General features: G+C 50.4%; 1 protein-coding gene across 1 annotated transcript in view; it reads right to left on the minus strand.

Annotated features, from left to right (window-relative positions):
* Nucleotides 1-213: 213 nt before the first annotated feature.
* KIF26B (kinesin family member 26B) overlaps nt 214-17,813 on the minus strand; it is a gene marked incomplete at both ends in the record, with an annotated part of 500,266 nt that continues 482,666 nt past the window's right edge. Inside the window, 3 exons of the mRNA XM_082652451.1 lie at nt 214-362; nt 4,195-4,345; nt 4,776-4,978. Coding sequence (XP_082508577.1) covers nt 214-362; nt 4,195-4,345; nt 4,776-4,978 — 503 coding nt within the window. The remainder of the gene's footprint in view (nt 363-4,194; nt 4,346-4,775; nt 4,979-17,813) is intronic.

Consider the following 17,813-nt stretch of genomic DNA (forward strand, 5'->3'; position numbering starts at 1 on the left):
GTTTCCCAGCATTTTCTCCTCTCCTGCGTGTTTGGTGTTTGCACCTTTCCTACAGAAAACAAAAGAAAAATCACCTTCTGCTCCACGCTCACTCCAGACTTGCCACCGACCTTCGTCCTCCTTCCGTGGTCACTGAGCGCGGCCAGCACCGAGGGCCCACCGAGCGCGGCTGCCTGTGGATAGGGAGCGAGGGCCGGCCGGGCGGCGCTCCCGTCAGCGGCGCCGGGAGGTGATGTCGAAGCAGGTGATCATCATGAGGTGCGCCTTGCAGAAGTTGACGCGGCTCTCCAGGCGCTCTGTCACGCACTCCAGCGCTTCCAGGTACTCCAGGGAATCCAGCTCCAGAACCTGCTCCAAGTCAACTGCAAAGAAGGAGAAGCCCGATGGAGACGTGCGGCCAGCGGGGAAGGGTGATCGGACGGCTCAGCCGTGCCGGCCCGCGGCTGCTGCACCTACACCTGTACCTGCACCTGCGCCTACACCTGTACCTGTACCTGTGCCTGTACCTGTGCCTGCGCCTGTACCTGCACCTGTACCTATACCTGTGCCTGTACCTGCACCTGCACCTGCGCCTGCACCTGTACCTATACCTGCGCCTGTACCTGCACCTGTACTTGCACCTGCACCTCTACCTGCGCCTGTACCTGCACCTGCACCTGTACCTGCGCCTGTACCTGCACCTGCGCCTGTACCTGCACCTGCACCTGCACCTGCGCCTGTACCTGCACCTGCGCCTGTGCCGGAAGGTCTTAGGCAGCGCTGCCACACCCTCCTGCTCAACCCTCTGCCGCTCTCAGGTCGAGAACAAAACACTTTACTACTTGTAGTTATATTGGGGCCCTTCATTCCAATGATAACGTTAGACCCCTGACATTTTATTGCGACTCTACTGACTCTACAAAGTGACATCAAGCTCTCTCCACCTCCACCATCTCCATGACAGGATTTGGGACTCTACCAGCACCATTTTCTTTATTAACTAGAAAATAAATAAAGCTTCAAGCTGAGGTATGGAGAAACCCTTCCTTTCTGGGGTCTCACCTGAATGATGTTTATACCTCTGCCTGCTGATATAAGTGTGTTGCTCTCTGGTTAGTCCCTCACACAGCTGTGTGCAGCTGCCTCTCTATGCAGTGACCCTGCCTCTTGGCACTTCTTGTACAGTTTCATATACTCACTGGCCCTTTGGGAACTAGGCTGATGATGGAATCTATGTTAATAATTACGATTCTTAGACTCATAGACATAAAGAACAGACTTGTGGTTGCCAAGGGGGTGGGGGGGGTAGGTAGGGGTGGACTGGGAGTTTGGGATTAGCAGATGCAAACTAGTATACATAGGATGAATAAACAACAAGGTCCTACTGTATAGCACAGGGAACTACATTCAGTATCCTGTGATAAACCGTAATGGAAAAAATATAAAAAAGAATATAGATGTGCGTGTGTGTGTCACTGAATCACCTTGCTGTACAGCACAAATGAACACATTGTAAATCAACTATAATGAAAAATAATAATAATTACGATTCTGTGCTCAGAAGCTGAGATTTAGGATCCAGATGCTGTCCCTAATGTTCAGGCCTGCACAGAGTTAAAAGCCTGTTTCCTTCAGCTCCTCAAGGGCAATTATCTGAGGCCACCCTCTCCTGGCCCCCGGCCACTACTTGGTCCAGTGGTGACTGGGCAGGGGGGTAGGCTGCTACAGAGTGCCCAGCATGGAGAGGACAGGCATGGGCAGCAGCCAGGGCAGTGGGGGTGGCCCTGGAATCCAAGGCAGGAGACTTGCACTTGACTCCCAGGTCGGTCACGCCTAATCTTTACTGCCAAAGGGTCCTTAAAAGTAACAGGAGAGTCATAATCCCTAGTCTGCCTACTTTCCTAACTAGAGTTGTCATGAAGAGTAGAACCAAAAAGAGACGATGAATGTGAATGTGGTCTGAGAACTGTAGCAAGCTACAGGAACATCAAGGGCTGAAATCAAGGCTGACTTCTTTTATAGGAGACTTAACTGGGCTCAGAGAAGTGAGGCGTCCTGCTCAGGGTTACACAGTTAATAAGGACCGGGGCTGGGAACGAGGCTGAGGCTCCTGAATACCGGTCTAATATTTAAAAACCAAACAAAACCCCTCACCATACCATACCCACATCAGCTATATTATTGGATCACCTTGGAAATTTAAAAAAATGGATTCCAGAACATTTATTTCTAGCCAACACCCAGCCTATTACCCACACCCAGGGAACAGTCAGAATACAGTCTCATTGATTTTTGGGGGGTCATTTTTGGTTTCAATTCATCTTGAAGAAACAATCTGTGTTTCTCCTTTCACGTGGCCTTCTGTTCATTACCTTTCTCAGCATCAAAAAATCCCTGATTCCTGACGTGAACAAAGGCAAGAAGGAAGGGATCGTTTCCTGGAAGCATCTACATATGTACCGACGTTTAAGCTGCTCCCATCCTGGGAAAAAATGTGACTTTGTAAGATGAAGACAATTATCAAGCCTGCCTTAGGCATAAACAGCTCTCAAAAAATGTTAATGAAAACAGCAGAAAGGAAGAGGAACTGCTGAATGGGCACCCCTGGGATCTTGAAGTGCCTGAGGATTAATGGAAGAAGGAAAAGGGTGTGCACAGGTGGGAGAAACATAGCATTAGGCTCCGTGTTTATGCCGCGGCCAGACCTCAGCGAATGTCCTCATTCGTGTCTTGTCTGCCCTATCACAGCCTTAGATGGAGACACCCTGGAGAGCAGGAGTTCATGTCTCTGGTCCAGATTTCTAACAAGGGACCTACGTTGCTGCATCATGCAAGCAGGCGCTGAGGAAATGTCTCCTGCTGAGGATAGCTATTTCGTTAACTCGGGGAAAATACAAACACTAATTACTACCGGACATTGCTCCTTCATCATGGGCAGGCAGCGTAACCAGCCCTGGACTGATAGTAGCTCGTTCACTCTCACAACAGCCTTATGAGGTAGGCACCATTATGTGCCTACCATCTGACAGTTAAGGAAATCAAGGCTCAGAGAGGTTAAGCGTCTTACCCAAGGTCTCACAGCCAGCTTCCAAAGTGGGTCTGCATGACTGTGGCTGACACCACAAATGGTACAACTCAACAAGGTAAGATGCATCACAGACTGGTCCCAGTGCCCTGTCCTCCTTTTAGGTTATGTTCATCCTCATATGCACTCATGAGGTACTCAGGGGAGATGTTATTACCTCAGTGCTATGGAAAGGAAGCCACCTGAAGACATACTGTGAAAGTGGCAGGGCACAGCTAGAAGACCAGCAAGTTCTGTCCTTTCTTCTTTGCCCAGGATCATTTCACCCAGTATTTCTTAAACCTAAGCCCCAGACTCTGCCTGTCACGCTCCCGGCACTGGCCTGGGAATGCTCAGGAGAGGGTGATGTGACCTTCAGGGGACAGTCTTGAAGAGAGGGAGGCACAGGGAGGCTGAGGGACTGGAGGGAAGAGCTGGTGAGTGCCAGACAGGAAAGGAGGGAAAGGAACTTTAGTGGAAGTAATGTATTTTATTTCAGAGACTAAGCCGTCTAGCATTGGGCCCCCATATCAATGAAACAGTTGGGACCAGATCTGAGCTTTATTTTGTGGTAAATGGAATGGTTCGAAACAAATAAATAAGAAACAATTGAATCCATCTTTCAAAGGGAGCAGAATTGTTCTGAATTGTTATTAGATGGTTACTGTCATCCTGGGCTTTCTATTAAATGGAAATAACACCGTGAATGTTATTCTTTTCACTCAAAAATGTTTTTCTTGCTTTCTGGGTTCTTTTTGAGGCTTTTCTAGGATTGCACATTCTACCTTATAAAGCACTCTATAAATTCTTGTCTATTTCAGGCTAGATATGCAATGTGATCTTGTGGCCGGGGAGCAGATTGGTAATATAGCCTTCATGTCTGGGTGAGCGTCCACCACACGTAGGGGGGGAAAAATCTCATTTTCAGGTGCTTTGGACTGAGACACATAAGAAATAATCGTGCAAGAGCAATACTCACCGCCCTGCTGCTCACACCCCTCCCACCTGCCCCCCACAGAGCGGGATTGCGCTCAGGGAGCCCATCTCCAGCCAAGGGGCATGGAAGGCCCTCGGGTTCAGACAGCGTCTGTGTCCCTCTCAGCCTGGCCTGTTTAACTGGTGAACCCAGGAGTCGCAGTGATGGGCCTTACATTCGCTGAGCCACTTGTTGGGATCCAGCATCAGATACTGTTTCGTCGTCTCCAGCTCCTTCATTAGCCACTCGTACTTGGCTCGGACCTCGGCAATTCTCTGCTGGCGATGCTCCAGGATTTTCAGCTTTGCATTGAAGCACATGACCTCCTAGTACACAGATGGGAAGGAGATGGGGGTGGAGGGGGGAGGAGAAAGGACCTTCAGCTCAAATCCAGCCCAGGCAACCTCTTCTGGAAAGGAATACTTGTGCTTATGGTCAGTGCAAAAGGAGCAGGTCACTGGGAAGTTTGGGAGGGAGCTGGGGGCTCAGCTCAGACAGCCCACTCACGGGGTAGGGCTATCACTGGCGTATCTCAAATTTAGAAGGCGGCTGGTGCTCCAAAATGGAGCCAGGAGAGCCTTGAGAGCTCTCCGGGCGGAGAAACAGGCTGCTCTCCCTAGCTGGGGGCACGGGCTCGTCTCCCGCCGGAAGCCGCTGGGAGTCTCGGTGGCCTGCGCCCTCCTCTCGGGCGCGGCCTCAGCGTCAGCCCGGGGACCTCCTGGGGGACCGCCACCGCGTGGGGAGGGGGAGGCGCACCTTGCTGCTGCCCCCTCGTCGCCGCTGCAGCCGCTCCACGTCGTCGATTTCATAGACTTTAATCTCAAAAGGTTCCCCGAGGCCCCTCTGGGCGCTGCGCAAGGGGCCGTCCACCCAACGGACCCCTGCGCTGTTGGCCGGTTTCCTCACAGGGGAGGGGGTGTCAAGGGACAGCGCCGGGATGAGCCTCCGTCTCTGGGAACCTAGGCAGGGGATTAAGCCTAAAGTTAATTGTTTTGAATTTCTTTTTTTTTTTTAACATCTTTATTGGAGTATAATTGCTTTACAATGGTGTGTTAGTTTCTGCTTTATAACAAAGTGAATCAGCTATACATATACATATGTTCCCATATGTCTTCCCTCTTGCATCTCCCTCCCACCCTCCCTATCCCACCCCTCTAGGTGGTCACAAAGCACCGAGCTGATCTCCCTGTGCTATGCGGCTGCTTCCCACTAGCTATCTATTTTACGTTTGGTAGTGTATATATGTCCATGCCACTCTCTCGCTTTGTCACAGCTTACCCTTCCCCCTCCCCGTATCCTCAAGTCCATTCTCTAGTAGGTCTGCGTCTTTATTTCCGTCTTACCCCTAGGTCCTTCATGACATTTTTTTTTCTTAGATTCTATGTATATGTGTTAGCATACGGTATTTGTTTTTCTCTTTCTGACTTAACTTCACTCTGTATGACAGACTCTAGATCCATCCACCTCACTACAAATAACTCAATTTCGTTTCTTTTTATGGCTGAGTAATATTCCATTGTATATATGTGCCACATCTTTACCCATTCATCTGGTGATGGACATTTAGGTTGCTTCCATGTCCTGGCTATTGTAAATAGTGCTGCAATGAACATTGTGGTACATGACTCTTTTTGAATTATGGTTTTCTCAGGGTATATGCCCAGTAGTGGGATTGCTGGGTTGTATGGTAATTCTATTTGCAGGGTTTTTTTTTTTTTTTTTTTTTTTTTTTTTTGCGGTACACGGGCCTTTCACTGTTGCAGCCTCTCCCGTTGCGGAGCACAGGCTCCGGAAGCGCAGGCTCAGCGGTCGTGGCTCACCGGCCCAGATGCTCCACGGCATGTGGGATCTTCCCGGACCGGGGCATGAACCCGTGTCCCCTGCATCGGCAGGCGGACTCTCAACCACTGTGCCACCAGGGAAGCCCTATTTGCAGTTTTTTAAGGAATCTCCATACTGTTCTCCATAGTGACTGTATCAATTTACATTCCCACCAACAGTGCAAGAGGGTTCTCTTTTTGAATTTCTATCTTTTAAATGTAGTTTTGATGCAAGGGCTGGGGGCGTGACAGGGCTGTCGGAGCCTGTGGCAGGGCTGTGTTTGAACCCCTCCAGCCTCCCACCTCCCGCCTCAGCATCCACTTCCTTACCTGGCACTTGCTTTACCTCCACAAGCTCAGATGTCCCCCCTTCCCTGTCGAGCCACCTGTGGTCTCCCCCCTGAAACACACATGCTGGAGGACACGAGAACTGAGAGTCTCCCTGGCCACACCCTCAGCACGGACAAGGGTTACCGTGAAATTAGAGACGTTCCATTAGCGAGAAAAGATCCTAGTGTTTGGTATTGTGGTAGGAGGAGTTTATTTGCTTCTAACAACAACACTGGAATAAGCACTGATTACGCCAGGCCCTACTTATCGTGCCTTACACACTGACGGAGACTGCGAGCTGCCCCCCAGTACCTGCCCCCCTCGTCTTCCTCTGCAGAAGACCCTGAGTTGGAGCAGGGCACACGGCCACCCAGGTGTACCCTGTGTGGTACATGTGACTTAAGCTCCACCACTGCAACAGAAGCAGAATTGCCCCGTGTGACAGCTAGAAAGTGTCCTGAAAGGATGAGGTCTGCTCTCCTCGTCCTCTCGCCTTTGTCCTGGATGGAATATGGGCCTGTTGGCCGGTCCATGACATGAAGATCGTAAACAACAGAAAAACAAGAGAAGGAACCTAGATTCCTGACACCCTGGAGACCTTCACAGTGGTACATGTGTTACAACTGAACCTACATTGACACGTCATTATCCATAGGGATACCCAGGGTCCATAGTTTGCACTGGGCTTCACGCTTGGTGTTTACATCCTGGGGTTTGGACAAATGTGCAGTGATATGTATCCACCATGATACGATCACACAGAGTATTTTCCCTTAAAACCCCCTACACAGACTTTTACATGAGAAATTAATCTCTACATTGTTATTAGGGTTTTCTGTCACAGACAAGCCTAGTATCTAATTTAATTCTCACAGAAGCAGAAACTAAGGTACAAAAGACTTCAGTAACTTGCCCAAAGTCTCAGTGTTCCCCTGTTTAAAAAATCCATTGCCGGGCTTCCCTGGTGGCGCAGTGGTTGAGAGTCCGCCTGCCGATGCAGGGGACACGGGTTCGTGCCCTGGTCTGGGAAGATCCCACATGCCGCGGAGCAGCTGGCCCCGTGAGCCATGGCCGCTGAGCCTGCGCGTCCAGAGCCTGTGCTCCGCAACGGGAGAGGCCACAACAGTGAGAGGCCTGCGTACCACCCCCCACCAAAAAAATCCATTGCCCACATTCTCTACCAAAATAAAAAATAAAAATATCAGATAATAAACGATTTCCCTAAAGGATGGGTTATAATTAAACATCACAGAACTTGGCACATAGTAGGTGCTCACTGAACATGAATATTCTTTTGATTTTTTTCTTCATAATCTATTTGAGGAGATGAAAAATACACAGAAATCATAGAGACTGTATGGTTAGGCCATTTAAGATGGCTGTTCTCTTGTTCTCTATAAATCCCCTGCTTGACCAGTCCCTGCTTCACTCACATGACTACCCAATCCTCTTAATTACAGGGCTTAATCAGTCCCTGATAACCAATGAGCCCACCTGACATCAATTCCCCCTATAAATGGTAGCTTCCTTTTCCCCCGAGTAGTGAAGACTATTGCCATATCTTGTCTGCCGTACATGGTGGGGTGTCGCTCCAGGACCCTGTGCGTCAGATCCCTCTGACCAGTAAACCACTGATGACTCTGTTGCTGTCTCTGGGCTCTTCCTTCGGTCTCAAGGCTGGGTAACTGCAAGGCTTGTGGGCCTGCAGGGTGCATCCCAAGAACTGGCGAGCCTAGCTGGGAGACCGAGGAAACTCCTGTGAGTGCTGAGATGTTGGGAAAAAAGGACGGGAATGGAAAGTTGCAGGGGTAATCCCGAGGAGGCTGTCCATTAACATGGTAGGGCCCAAAGGTTGCAGGGATGATCCTGCAGTGGGGCCCTGTGGCAGCTGTCTACTGTGAGAGATGTCTTTCTGTTCCATTATATTAATGCTATCTTCTTAACCTCCGGGTCTCTTTCCAGTTTAAAAGTAGCAGCCCCGTGCTCATGGCTCATCTAACTGCCCAAGGATGGCTGGTGAATACAGACAAAATGCAAGGACCTGGATTACCTATCAAGGGTGTTATCTGGTCGGGTAAGACAAGCAAACCCCCGACCTACCATGCCTAAACGGTTACAGGCCCAGGCTTTAGGGATATTAACTCAGGAACTGGCTTGTGAATTGGATGTGGCCAGTTACCCAGAAGGGTTTAGTTGGGGCCCAAGGCAACGGCAAACTAATAAGAGCGCCCTTGGGCCTCTGGTCCCAGCTCTGGCAGGAGGCAGAGCAATGATACGGTGTGGTGGCAGCAAGAGCTATCTGCCGTCCACAGTGCATTACAACAGGTGGAAGACGTTACAGAAGGCCTACCCGAGTCACCCAGCAAGGCAAACAACCACCATCTGGCATCTAGGACAGCTGAGCATGACATATGGGACCCCCATGGACACTGACAGTGACCAAGGACCGTGCAGTTCAGGAATGGGCCGATAAACATGACATACACTGGCATTTCCACCTGCCTTACGACCCCACTGCTGCCAGGCTAATGGAAAGGGTGACTGGGCTACTTAAACAACAGTTGAGATGGGAACTCGCTCTCTCAACCTGTGGGCCAGGAGACTAACTCAAGCCCTAGGAGCTATAACTGAACATCCCAGGAGCAATCGTCCCAGTGCCGACGCCATGTTAACCCAGAGGAAACTAGTCAACACAACCAGAGTTCAACAGTTGCCCACCAAAGGACCGTTGCCAACTACCGGTCAGGATGACAACTCACTTTGGCCCTGGCGACAGGATCTACCCCCAGGGGAACACGTTATAAAATGGTCCTGAGACGGGCAGGTAAGCCCCTTGTGGTTTGGGTTTGCTGCCTCGTGGGGAATAGGATTAGAAAGGGACCTACAGGTTTTACCTGTCTTCTACCTGCACTCCCCCCACAGACTACTAAGGGAATTAATCCAGGGCCCTTACTGGAGAAAGGCACCATTCTATCACATCGTCTCTCCAGTATTCAGCACCGGCTGTAGGGACTGGGGGTGGACGGGCAATATGGTACTGCAGGCAAGGATGCAAACCGCAGGCAGGGGTGGTGATCTCTCAGGATGCTGACACTGCTTGTTATTTTGCTTAATGATCACGATCTTCCCTGTAATCTGTCTGTTAAACATCTTACATTTCATCCCTAGTCTGAGCGGAGGTAATCTGTTTGTGGACCGGGTGACAACGGTGGCCTCACTACAAAATGAGTTTGATTGCTGGGTCTTCGTCGAGACGCCGCTGTCGTCCTCCTGTGAACTTCCATGAAAAATCGGCCGGATAAGCACCTGGCTCCAGATTGCCCACCTCTCGGGCTCTTGATACTCTTTAGCTGCTGGTGTCCGTACTGCATTTGTGGTATTTGGTTGCAGTGCACCTCTACACACCTGACGCTAGGGATATCGCAGGAGAGGGGTGGACCAAGTTCGTAAGGGTGGTGCAGGGTATGTACGGGTAGACTGCATGGTGAAGCCATTTAAGACGGCTATTCTCTTGCTCTCTGTACATCCGCTGCTTGCCCAGTCCCTGCTTCACTCACGTGACTATTCAATCCTCTTTATCAGAGGGCTTACTCAGTCCTGATGAGCCCACCTGACGTCAACTCCCTCTATAAAGGGTAGCCTCCTTCTCCCTTGAGTAGTGGAGACTGCTTCCGTGTCCTGCCTGCCGAACAAGGTGGGGTGTGGCTCCAGGACCCTTCGTGTAAGATCCCCTGTCCAAACACCACTGACGTCTCTGTCGCTGTCTCTGGGCTCTTCCTTCGGTCTCGAGGCTGGACAACTACAGGCTTGCGGGCCTGCGGGGTGCAGCCCGACAGATAACATGAGATTTGTGCCCTTAGAGGCAGGTCTCTAGAGGATTCTAAAAGCAATCACCATAGGACTGGCAGGGCCAGGGGCACCACTGCACCAAGCACCACTTTTGCTGGTGACTGGTGGCATGAGTGAGTGAAGCCAGGCCCTGGCTTCTGAGGACGGGGCCTAATCTTTTCACCCACATCTGAAGTGGATCTAGACTCGTGCATTGGGCAACCACCATGTTTGTTCCCCTGGTTCCGGCCCCTCTCCCGCTGGGAGGCTGTGGGCCTGGCCCCCTGGGAGGGAAGCTTGGGCCTGTAGGTGGTAATGCTTCCTCAAACAGCTGCATCCCCTGAGGCACACCCACCTGGCAGCTCCCGCCTCTAGTAAGGGGCATCTAGGAGGCTTGCTTTCTCCTGGAAGGAGGATGGTTGGGAAACGTGACACCATTGCAACCGGTTTATCTTGATGCTGAAGGGAGCCCGATCTCATTTAACTCAGGATGGATATGTGGTCCTTCCTGAGTCCAAGGAAAGAAGGTTGAGTCTGCCTGAAGCCCTGGCTACCTGCACTTAGAGTCTGGGCTGATTCTGCTTTTAAATAGAGTGGGCTCCACCCAGTCAGACTCCAGTGAGAGTGAGGGAGAGCAAGAGAGCTTCCACGCCGTGATGCAGCAGCAGTCAGATGGGGCTGCTGCACAACACGTAGGGAGGCCGAGGAACGCCGAGAACGCAAAGGATGCGCAGTCTGGTGGTTTTTCTGGACGACCTGGGAGACGGGCTGCATCGCTAGTGGGCTACTGTTGGGGGAAGCACGGGTCCTTACAGCACCACGCCCATGGTGCTCAGGGGACCCCGGAGGAGTTCGTGCCCTCTCTGCACCACTCTCCCTCCATCCTCCTCCCCCCAATTCCAGTGGGTTCTGCCTGTTGAGTGCCAGGCCACCATGGCCTGTGTGGCCTGATGACCCTTCCAGAAAGAAAGACAGTGTACTTTTCTCCAACTTTGAGAGATCCACTGACTGCTAAAGAAAGCTTAAAGTACCACAAGCTCAGAGAGGAAAAGAGCCAGAACTCTTCGGTATATCATCAGGGGGGCCAAGGCACAGGACGACCTTCTCACCACCCCAGGGAGCTAGGAACGTGGAAAGCCACCACCTGCAGCTCCAGGCAGTGGTGGTGATTGGGTAGCGCGTGACTGTTCAGAGTGTGGGTTGGTGGGCTTTCCTTCAGGAGACGACGAGGGACTCTAAGTACATATTGATGGTTAATTTTCTCTACAAAGCATACTCTGTCCTACAGCCTCCTTTTTTGGGCCCAGATCTTTATCTCGTGCATGCCCGCATGCACGAGCACATGCGCGTGCGCGCGCACACACTCACACACACTGACTTAGAAAACTGGGAAGTGTCAACCACTGAAGCAAAGTAAATATCTGTCTCCTTGACAATGGAACTAAGCCAGCCGATAGTTTTGGGTTTTTTAAGTCGGCCTGAGCAAGCTAGCTGACGCTGAGCAAACGGCTCTGCCTTTGTGGGCTCAGCTCCAGCCCCCGTCAGATGGGGCTGCTGCAGAACATGTAGGGAGGCCGAGGAACACTGCATCAGTGGGAGGATGTCCAGCTCTCGGAGGCAGGGAGAGTCTGAGCATCTTTCAGGTGGAGACTGGGCCTGGCCACCAGGCAGCAAACACTCGTGACGGGGCTCCCAGTAAGCCCTTTTCCCTCAGTTGGATAATGTATACTCAGCCCCTAGGAAGGGTGACTGGTCCTCCCCCTTACCTCCCCTGACCCCGAGGACAAGTCAGGGAGAAACAACCCCTCTAAAAGCGAGGTCAATCATGTATGGGCATCTCAGTCGTTTAATCCACTGGGTGCATGTGTTCAGACATTTCTGGGATGACTCTTCTAAGGATCTGTTTACGTGAGAAATAGGGGAGGAACTGAGGAGGGTCATGGGATTGGTGGTGTATCAGTTAGCTATCACCGTGTAACAAATTAGCCTAAACCCAGCAGCTACATTCCTGTGAGGCAGGGAGCTGGGAGCAGCTTATTTAACTGGGCGGTTCTGGCTCAGGGTCTCTCGTGAGCTGCAGTCAAAGTGTCAGATGGCGCTGCCATCATCTGAAGGCTTGACTAGGGCTGCAGCATCCACTTCTAAGCTCACTCATGTGGCTGTTGGCCGGAGTTTGTTCATTGCCCGGTGGGCCTCTCCACAGGGCTACTTACGGCATAGCAGCTGGTTTACCCAGAGTGGGAAAAGAGCAGCTACCGCGTCTTTCACAGCCTAATCTTGAAAGTGACATACCATCACTCACTTCTATTGAAGTGATTCACTGCCTTATTCTACTGCACACAGAGACCAACCCTAGTATAGTATGGGAGGGGACGAAGCCGCGGTGAATGCCAGGAGGCAGGGACCGCTGGGGGCTACCTAGGAGTCTGGCTGCCACAGATGGGATGTGATCAGATGGGAAAATATCAGGAATAAGGGTCACTATCTCCTTCCAAACCACTCCAGGACGACCTATGAGATCACCCCGATTGGGGAAAGAGAAGTAAAGAAGCCTGAATGGAGAATGACATTTCACTGGGCTATTCGCAGCTTAATAGAAATACCCTGAAGACAATCTAATTCCCATTGCCTTCTTTCCATGCTGTTTTGCAATCTTCTCAACTTCCTCACCACGTCAATCAATCCCTGCCAGGCTGGGAAGTGAGTGCCCAGTGTCGGGTGAGTTGCAGTCTGGGGGTTTCTCCCGCATGTAGTGAACGGCTATCTTGCATTTTCTGAGCGTTCTGAATTTGGTCACTGGTAAATCAATTCCATGAATGAACTGATATCGTCCAGGTCTTGCACCCCCCACTGAGGAGCCTCCCCTCCCCTCTCGTCTCCTCCACAGGTACAGTGGGAGCCTTACTTGGGGTGTGATGGGGAAAGCTGAGGGCAGGGGCAGGGGAATGTGGTCACACCAGAGGAAATGGAGTTTAATGCTGTGAAGGAAGTTTCAGAGGGAGGGGTGGCGCCCTCACACTGCTGGAAAGGGCACAGGAAACAACGGTGCCCAAACGCCACGTCATCACTAGGAGAGAACTGACCACAGGGCCTTTGCCTGGGTCCCCACAGAAATATGATTTCTTGGATTTTCAGCATGCTCCACCCTCTCCACCTCTCAAGCAGATGCTTCCAGCTTTCTGCTGAACCTAGTCCCTGTCAATGACCACTTCCTTCCAGGTTGCTGGAAGGTCAGGGACGTGTCCGCTGTAAGGAAGCTGCGGGGAAGCGCCTTAGTCGGGCAACAGTGGTGCGGGGCCCCGTCAGATGCAGCTGTCTGGTTTGGGATCACACGTCCTGATGCCAGTGGGTCAGGATTCCTTTTTCTTCTCTATCACTCCCTGCTCATCAGCCCGGCACTCAGTCTGGACATGGAGACGTCAAGTGTGCAAAAAAAAGAACAAAGCACTTAAGCTGATAAATGCCAATAGCTTTGCTGCATGCAATGGCCCCAATTTGACCTGAGCCCACCCTCTCCCCTCCCCATCCAGGCGTGGCTGCCACCTGCGTGCAGCAGGAGGGGCCCCCGGCCTGTCACGCCCCACTCTACCCTCCGCAGCACTGATGGCCCCAGTGAGGAGTCTGATGTTGGGCCTTCCATTTTTATCATCACTGAGTGCAGATAAAAGTGTCCACATTCGACATATATACACCACTATGTATAAAATGGTAACTAATGAGAACCTACCATATAGCACAGGGAACTCTACTCAAAGCTCTGTGGTGACCTAAATGGGAAGGAAATCTAAAAAAGAGGGGATATATGATACCTATAGCTGATTCACTCTGCTGTACAGCAGAAGCTAACACAACATTGTAAAGCAACTCTACTCCAAAAACATTTTTTTAAAAAAGTGTCCACACTGAGTCTGAAGATGCTGCTTCTCAGGTCAAATGTCAGGAAACATGGGCATTCTGAGCGCCGAGGACTCACGACACTCCTCAGGGAACAAGCTGATGTCCATCCCCACCGCCCGCCCCTGAGAACCCGCCGTCACCAGCTTTCCCTCCGTCACCCCCCGTCTTCATTCCGACTCAGGGTACAGGCACTAGAAAGATACTGAGTCAAAAAGCAGAAAGCACAAATGCCAGGAGGACCCGCGGGCATCCGCAACGAGGAGGGGGGAGGGGGAGGGGGGAGGGGAAAGATCAGCGTGTGTGGATTTACTGGCTGGCAAGGGTCAGCTCCGTGGCCTCCCAGATGAATGAGGATGGGGCTGCACTGGCTGCTGCAAGCTTGAATTGAAGAGTGAACCCTTCCCAGGCTGGACAGGAGACGGCGAGGGGCCCGGCTGCAGAGCCCAGGCCCCTCACACACTTGCTCTAGGCCTCTCAGCCCCGTACCTGCCTCCACCCGCTCTCCACTCTAAGGGGCTTCCTCGGTGTCTTAGCGAGCCAATTACTTTTCTAGTAGTTCCCAACTTATAGTCAAAAAGGCTATCTCATTTGGAACCCTTTCTCATCTGTTTCTTGGTAGAGTCTCTTAGAAACACTCTAGAAATCTGACAGCTGCCAAGATGCTGCCTGCCTTATCCCCGTTTTCATTAAGCCAGGAACCACTGTGTTTCCTGAATTCATTAAAACAAAATAAGATGGCACCTGAGAACCGAACAAGCCGAGGGGTACAGACAGAGCGAACCGTGGCGCTCTAGGCCCTTTGGAGCAGTAACTAGTCACAGGTTTTGGTGCAGTGGATCTGCTAACTGAACCCGGCAACCCCTCGGTCAGTAACGTTTACTCGGCACCCAGAGAAGGGAAGGCACAGTGTTTGGTGCTTAGAGTGGGAAAGAAAATAGAGGATAGGCTTAATGTTTAAAACATAGGTCACCAGCAGGGCGAGATATGAGAAGTACATAGAAAAGAACTCAGCTAACTTGTAGGACCACACGGTCAGCCAACCAACCAACAAATGCATCAATCAATGGTGTCCAACTGATTCATGGTAACCTGTACCAGCCCAGCACTGCGGACCCAACAGGCTGAGTCAAGTGCCGAAGAGGGCTCTCAGGAGCTCACGTCCAGGCAGGTCAAGCCCTGGGTGCATCTCAGAACCGACACACTCCCTGGCTGGTGTCTCCCCTGGGCTTTCTGGATGCTGTGTCACACCACACCCGGGCCTGCTACAGTGGCAATGAACTTCACTCAGACCAAGGTGCTGATCTAATTTTCATATTTCCCCAGCCAGCCTGAGAGAGAAGGAAAAAAAAAATAAAGAGAGAAGCCAAGGGGGTAACACACCAGGTTTGGGGTGAAGTGTCAGGAACATGAGGAAGAAGAGAGAGAGCGTCTGGGAGAGCCCACATGATACATGATACCAAAGAGCTATCAATCACTGAAAGGATAGGGCCTCAGGGGCGGCCAAGCTGATGCAACTACGCCATAAACTGCCCATCCCCGATTTCCATCCTCTTAGCAACTGAATGCCCTCTGGACAGGGTGGACATTCGCTCCCCACCTGATCTGGCTGTCATCACTCTACTTCATGGCTAATGGCTACATGTATACACTCGTGTACCTACCACGGGGGAGCTGGCAAGGAACGGTGGAAGGATTGATGAAAATCCATCTATAGAAAGCAACCCACAGCTTCTGTCACCTTATGACACTCTCAGCCAGGAACCTATAATGACTCCCCATTGCCAACTGCAGTCATTCTTATCACAGTGGCCAGACGTTCAAGGAATAACTTGATCTGGGCTTACATTTTCTGTCCGTTATTACATCCATTAAGAATATCCTCCTTGTTGAGTTAACCCCGCTCTTTATCCGTAAACCATGCTCTTACTGCCTCAAGCTCGTATTCCCATCACTGCCTCAGCCTACAACGCCCTTTACCCGCTTTGTCCCAGCATCCTTTAAGGCCTGGCCCAATCCCAATGTTTCCCTGTAGCCTTCTTCAATGTTCTGGGCCCTCTTTGTCTAAATACTTCTTACCCTTAGCTCTCACACCCTCAGTCAGCACTTGGCAAGGCACCTTGGTTCACAGTTCACTGTTCCCTGTTCCACACTCTTCATCCTTGCTCGCCAGTGAGATTACGCACTTCTTACAGTGGCCTTGTCTTCTACGCTGCCTGCTCCTCCCCAACCACACTTGCAACTTCCATATCACCAAGCTCTAACTGCACAGAAGAGGCCTGATCAATATTTAACAACTTAATAATAAATCCCTTCATCTGTTGATGGACACGTAAGTTGCTTCCATGTCCTGGCTATTGTAAACAGAGCTGCAGTGAACACTGTGGTACATGACTCTTTTTTTTTTTTTTTTTTTTTGCAGTACGCGGGCCTCTCACTGTTGTGGCCTCTCCCGTTGCAGAGCACAGGCTCCGGACACGCAGGCTCAGTGGCCATGGCTCACGGGCCCAGCCGCTCCGCGGCATGTGGGATCTTCCTGGACCGGGGCACGAACCCGTGTCCCCTGCATCGGCAGGCGGACTCTCAACCGCTGCGCCACCAGGGAAGCCCTACATGACTCTTTCTGAATTATGGTTTTCTCAGGGTATATGCCCAGTAGTAGGATTGCTGGGTCGTATGGTAGTTCTATTTTTAGCTTTTTAAGGAACCTCCATACTGTTCTCCATAGTGGCTGTATCAATTTACATTCCCACCAACAGTGCAACAGTGTTCCCTTTTCTCCACACCCTCTCCAGCATTTATTGTTTCTAGATTTTTTGATGATGGCCATTCTGACCGGTGTGAGATGATATCTCATTGTAGTTTTGATTTGCATTTCTCTAATGATTAATGATGTTGAGCATTCTTTCATGTGTTTGTTGGCAATCTGTATATCTTCTTTGGAGAAAGTCTTTTTAGGTCTTCTGCCCATTTTTGGATTGGGTTGTTTGTTTTTTTGATATTGAGCTTCATGAGCTGCTTGTAAATTTTGGAGATTAATCCTTTGTCAGTTGCTTCATTTGCAAATATTTTCTCCCATTCTGAGGGTTGTCTTTTGGTCTTGTTTATGGTTTCCTTTGCTGTGCAAAAGCTTTTAAGTTTCTTAGGTCCCATTTGTTTATTTTTGTTTCCATTTCTCTAGGAGGTGGGTCAAAAAGGATCTTGCTGTGATTTATGTCATAGAGTGTTCTGCCTATGTTTTCCTCTAAGAGTTTGATAGTGTCTGGCCTTACATTTAGGTCTTTAATCCATCAACAGATGAATGGATAAAGAAGACGTGGCACATATATACAATGGAATATTACTCAGCCATAAAAAGAAACAAAATTGAGTTATTTGTAGTGAGGTGGATGGACCTAGAGTCTGTCATACAGAGTGAAGTAAGTCAGAAAGAGAAAAACAAATACCATATGCTAACACTTATATATGGAATCTAAGGAAAAAAGAAAAAAAAGGTCATGAAGAACCTAGGGGCAAGATGGGAATAAAGACACAGACCGACTAGAGAATGAACCTGAGGATACGGGGAGGGGGAAGGGTAAGCCGGGACGACGTGAGGGAGTGGCATGGACATATATACACTACCAAACGTAAAATAGATAGCTAGTGGGAAGCAGCCGCATAGCACAGGGAGATCAGCTAGGTGGTTTGTGACCACCTAGAGGGGTGGGATAGGGAGGGTGGGAGGGAGGGAGATGCAAGAGGGAAGAGTTATGGGAACATATGTATATATATAACTGATTCACTTTGTTATAAAGCAGAAACTAACACACCATTGTAAAGCAATTATACTCCAATAAAAATGTAAAATAAATAAAAATTTAAAAAAGGAAAGGAAATAAAAAATAAAAATAAATCCCACTGACTACGGATCGTCATATGG

Source organism: Grampus griseus (assembly GCF_964374135.1).
Source record: "Grampus griseus genome assembly, chromosome: 1".
NCBI lineage: Eukaryota > Metazoa > Chordata > Mammalia > Artiodactyla > Delphinidae > Grampus > Grampus griseus.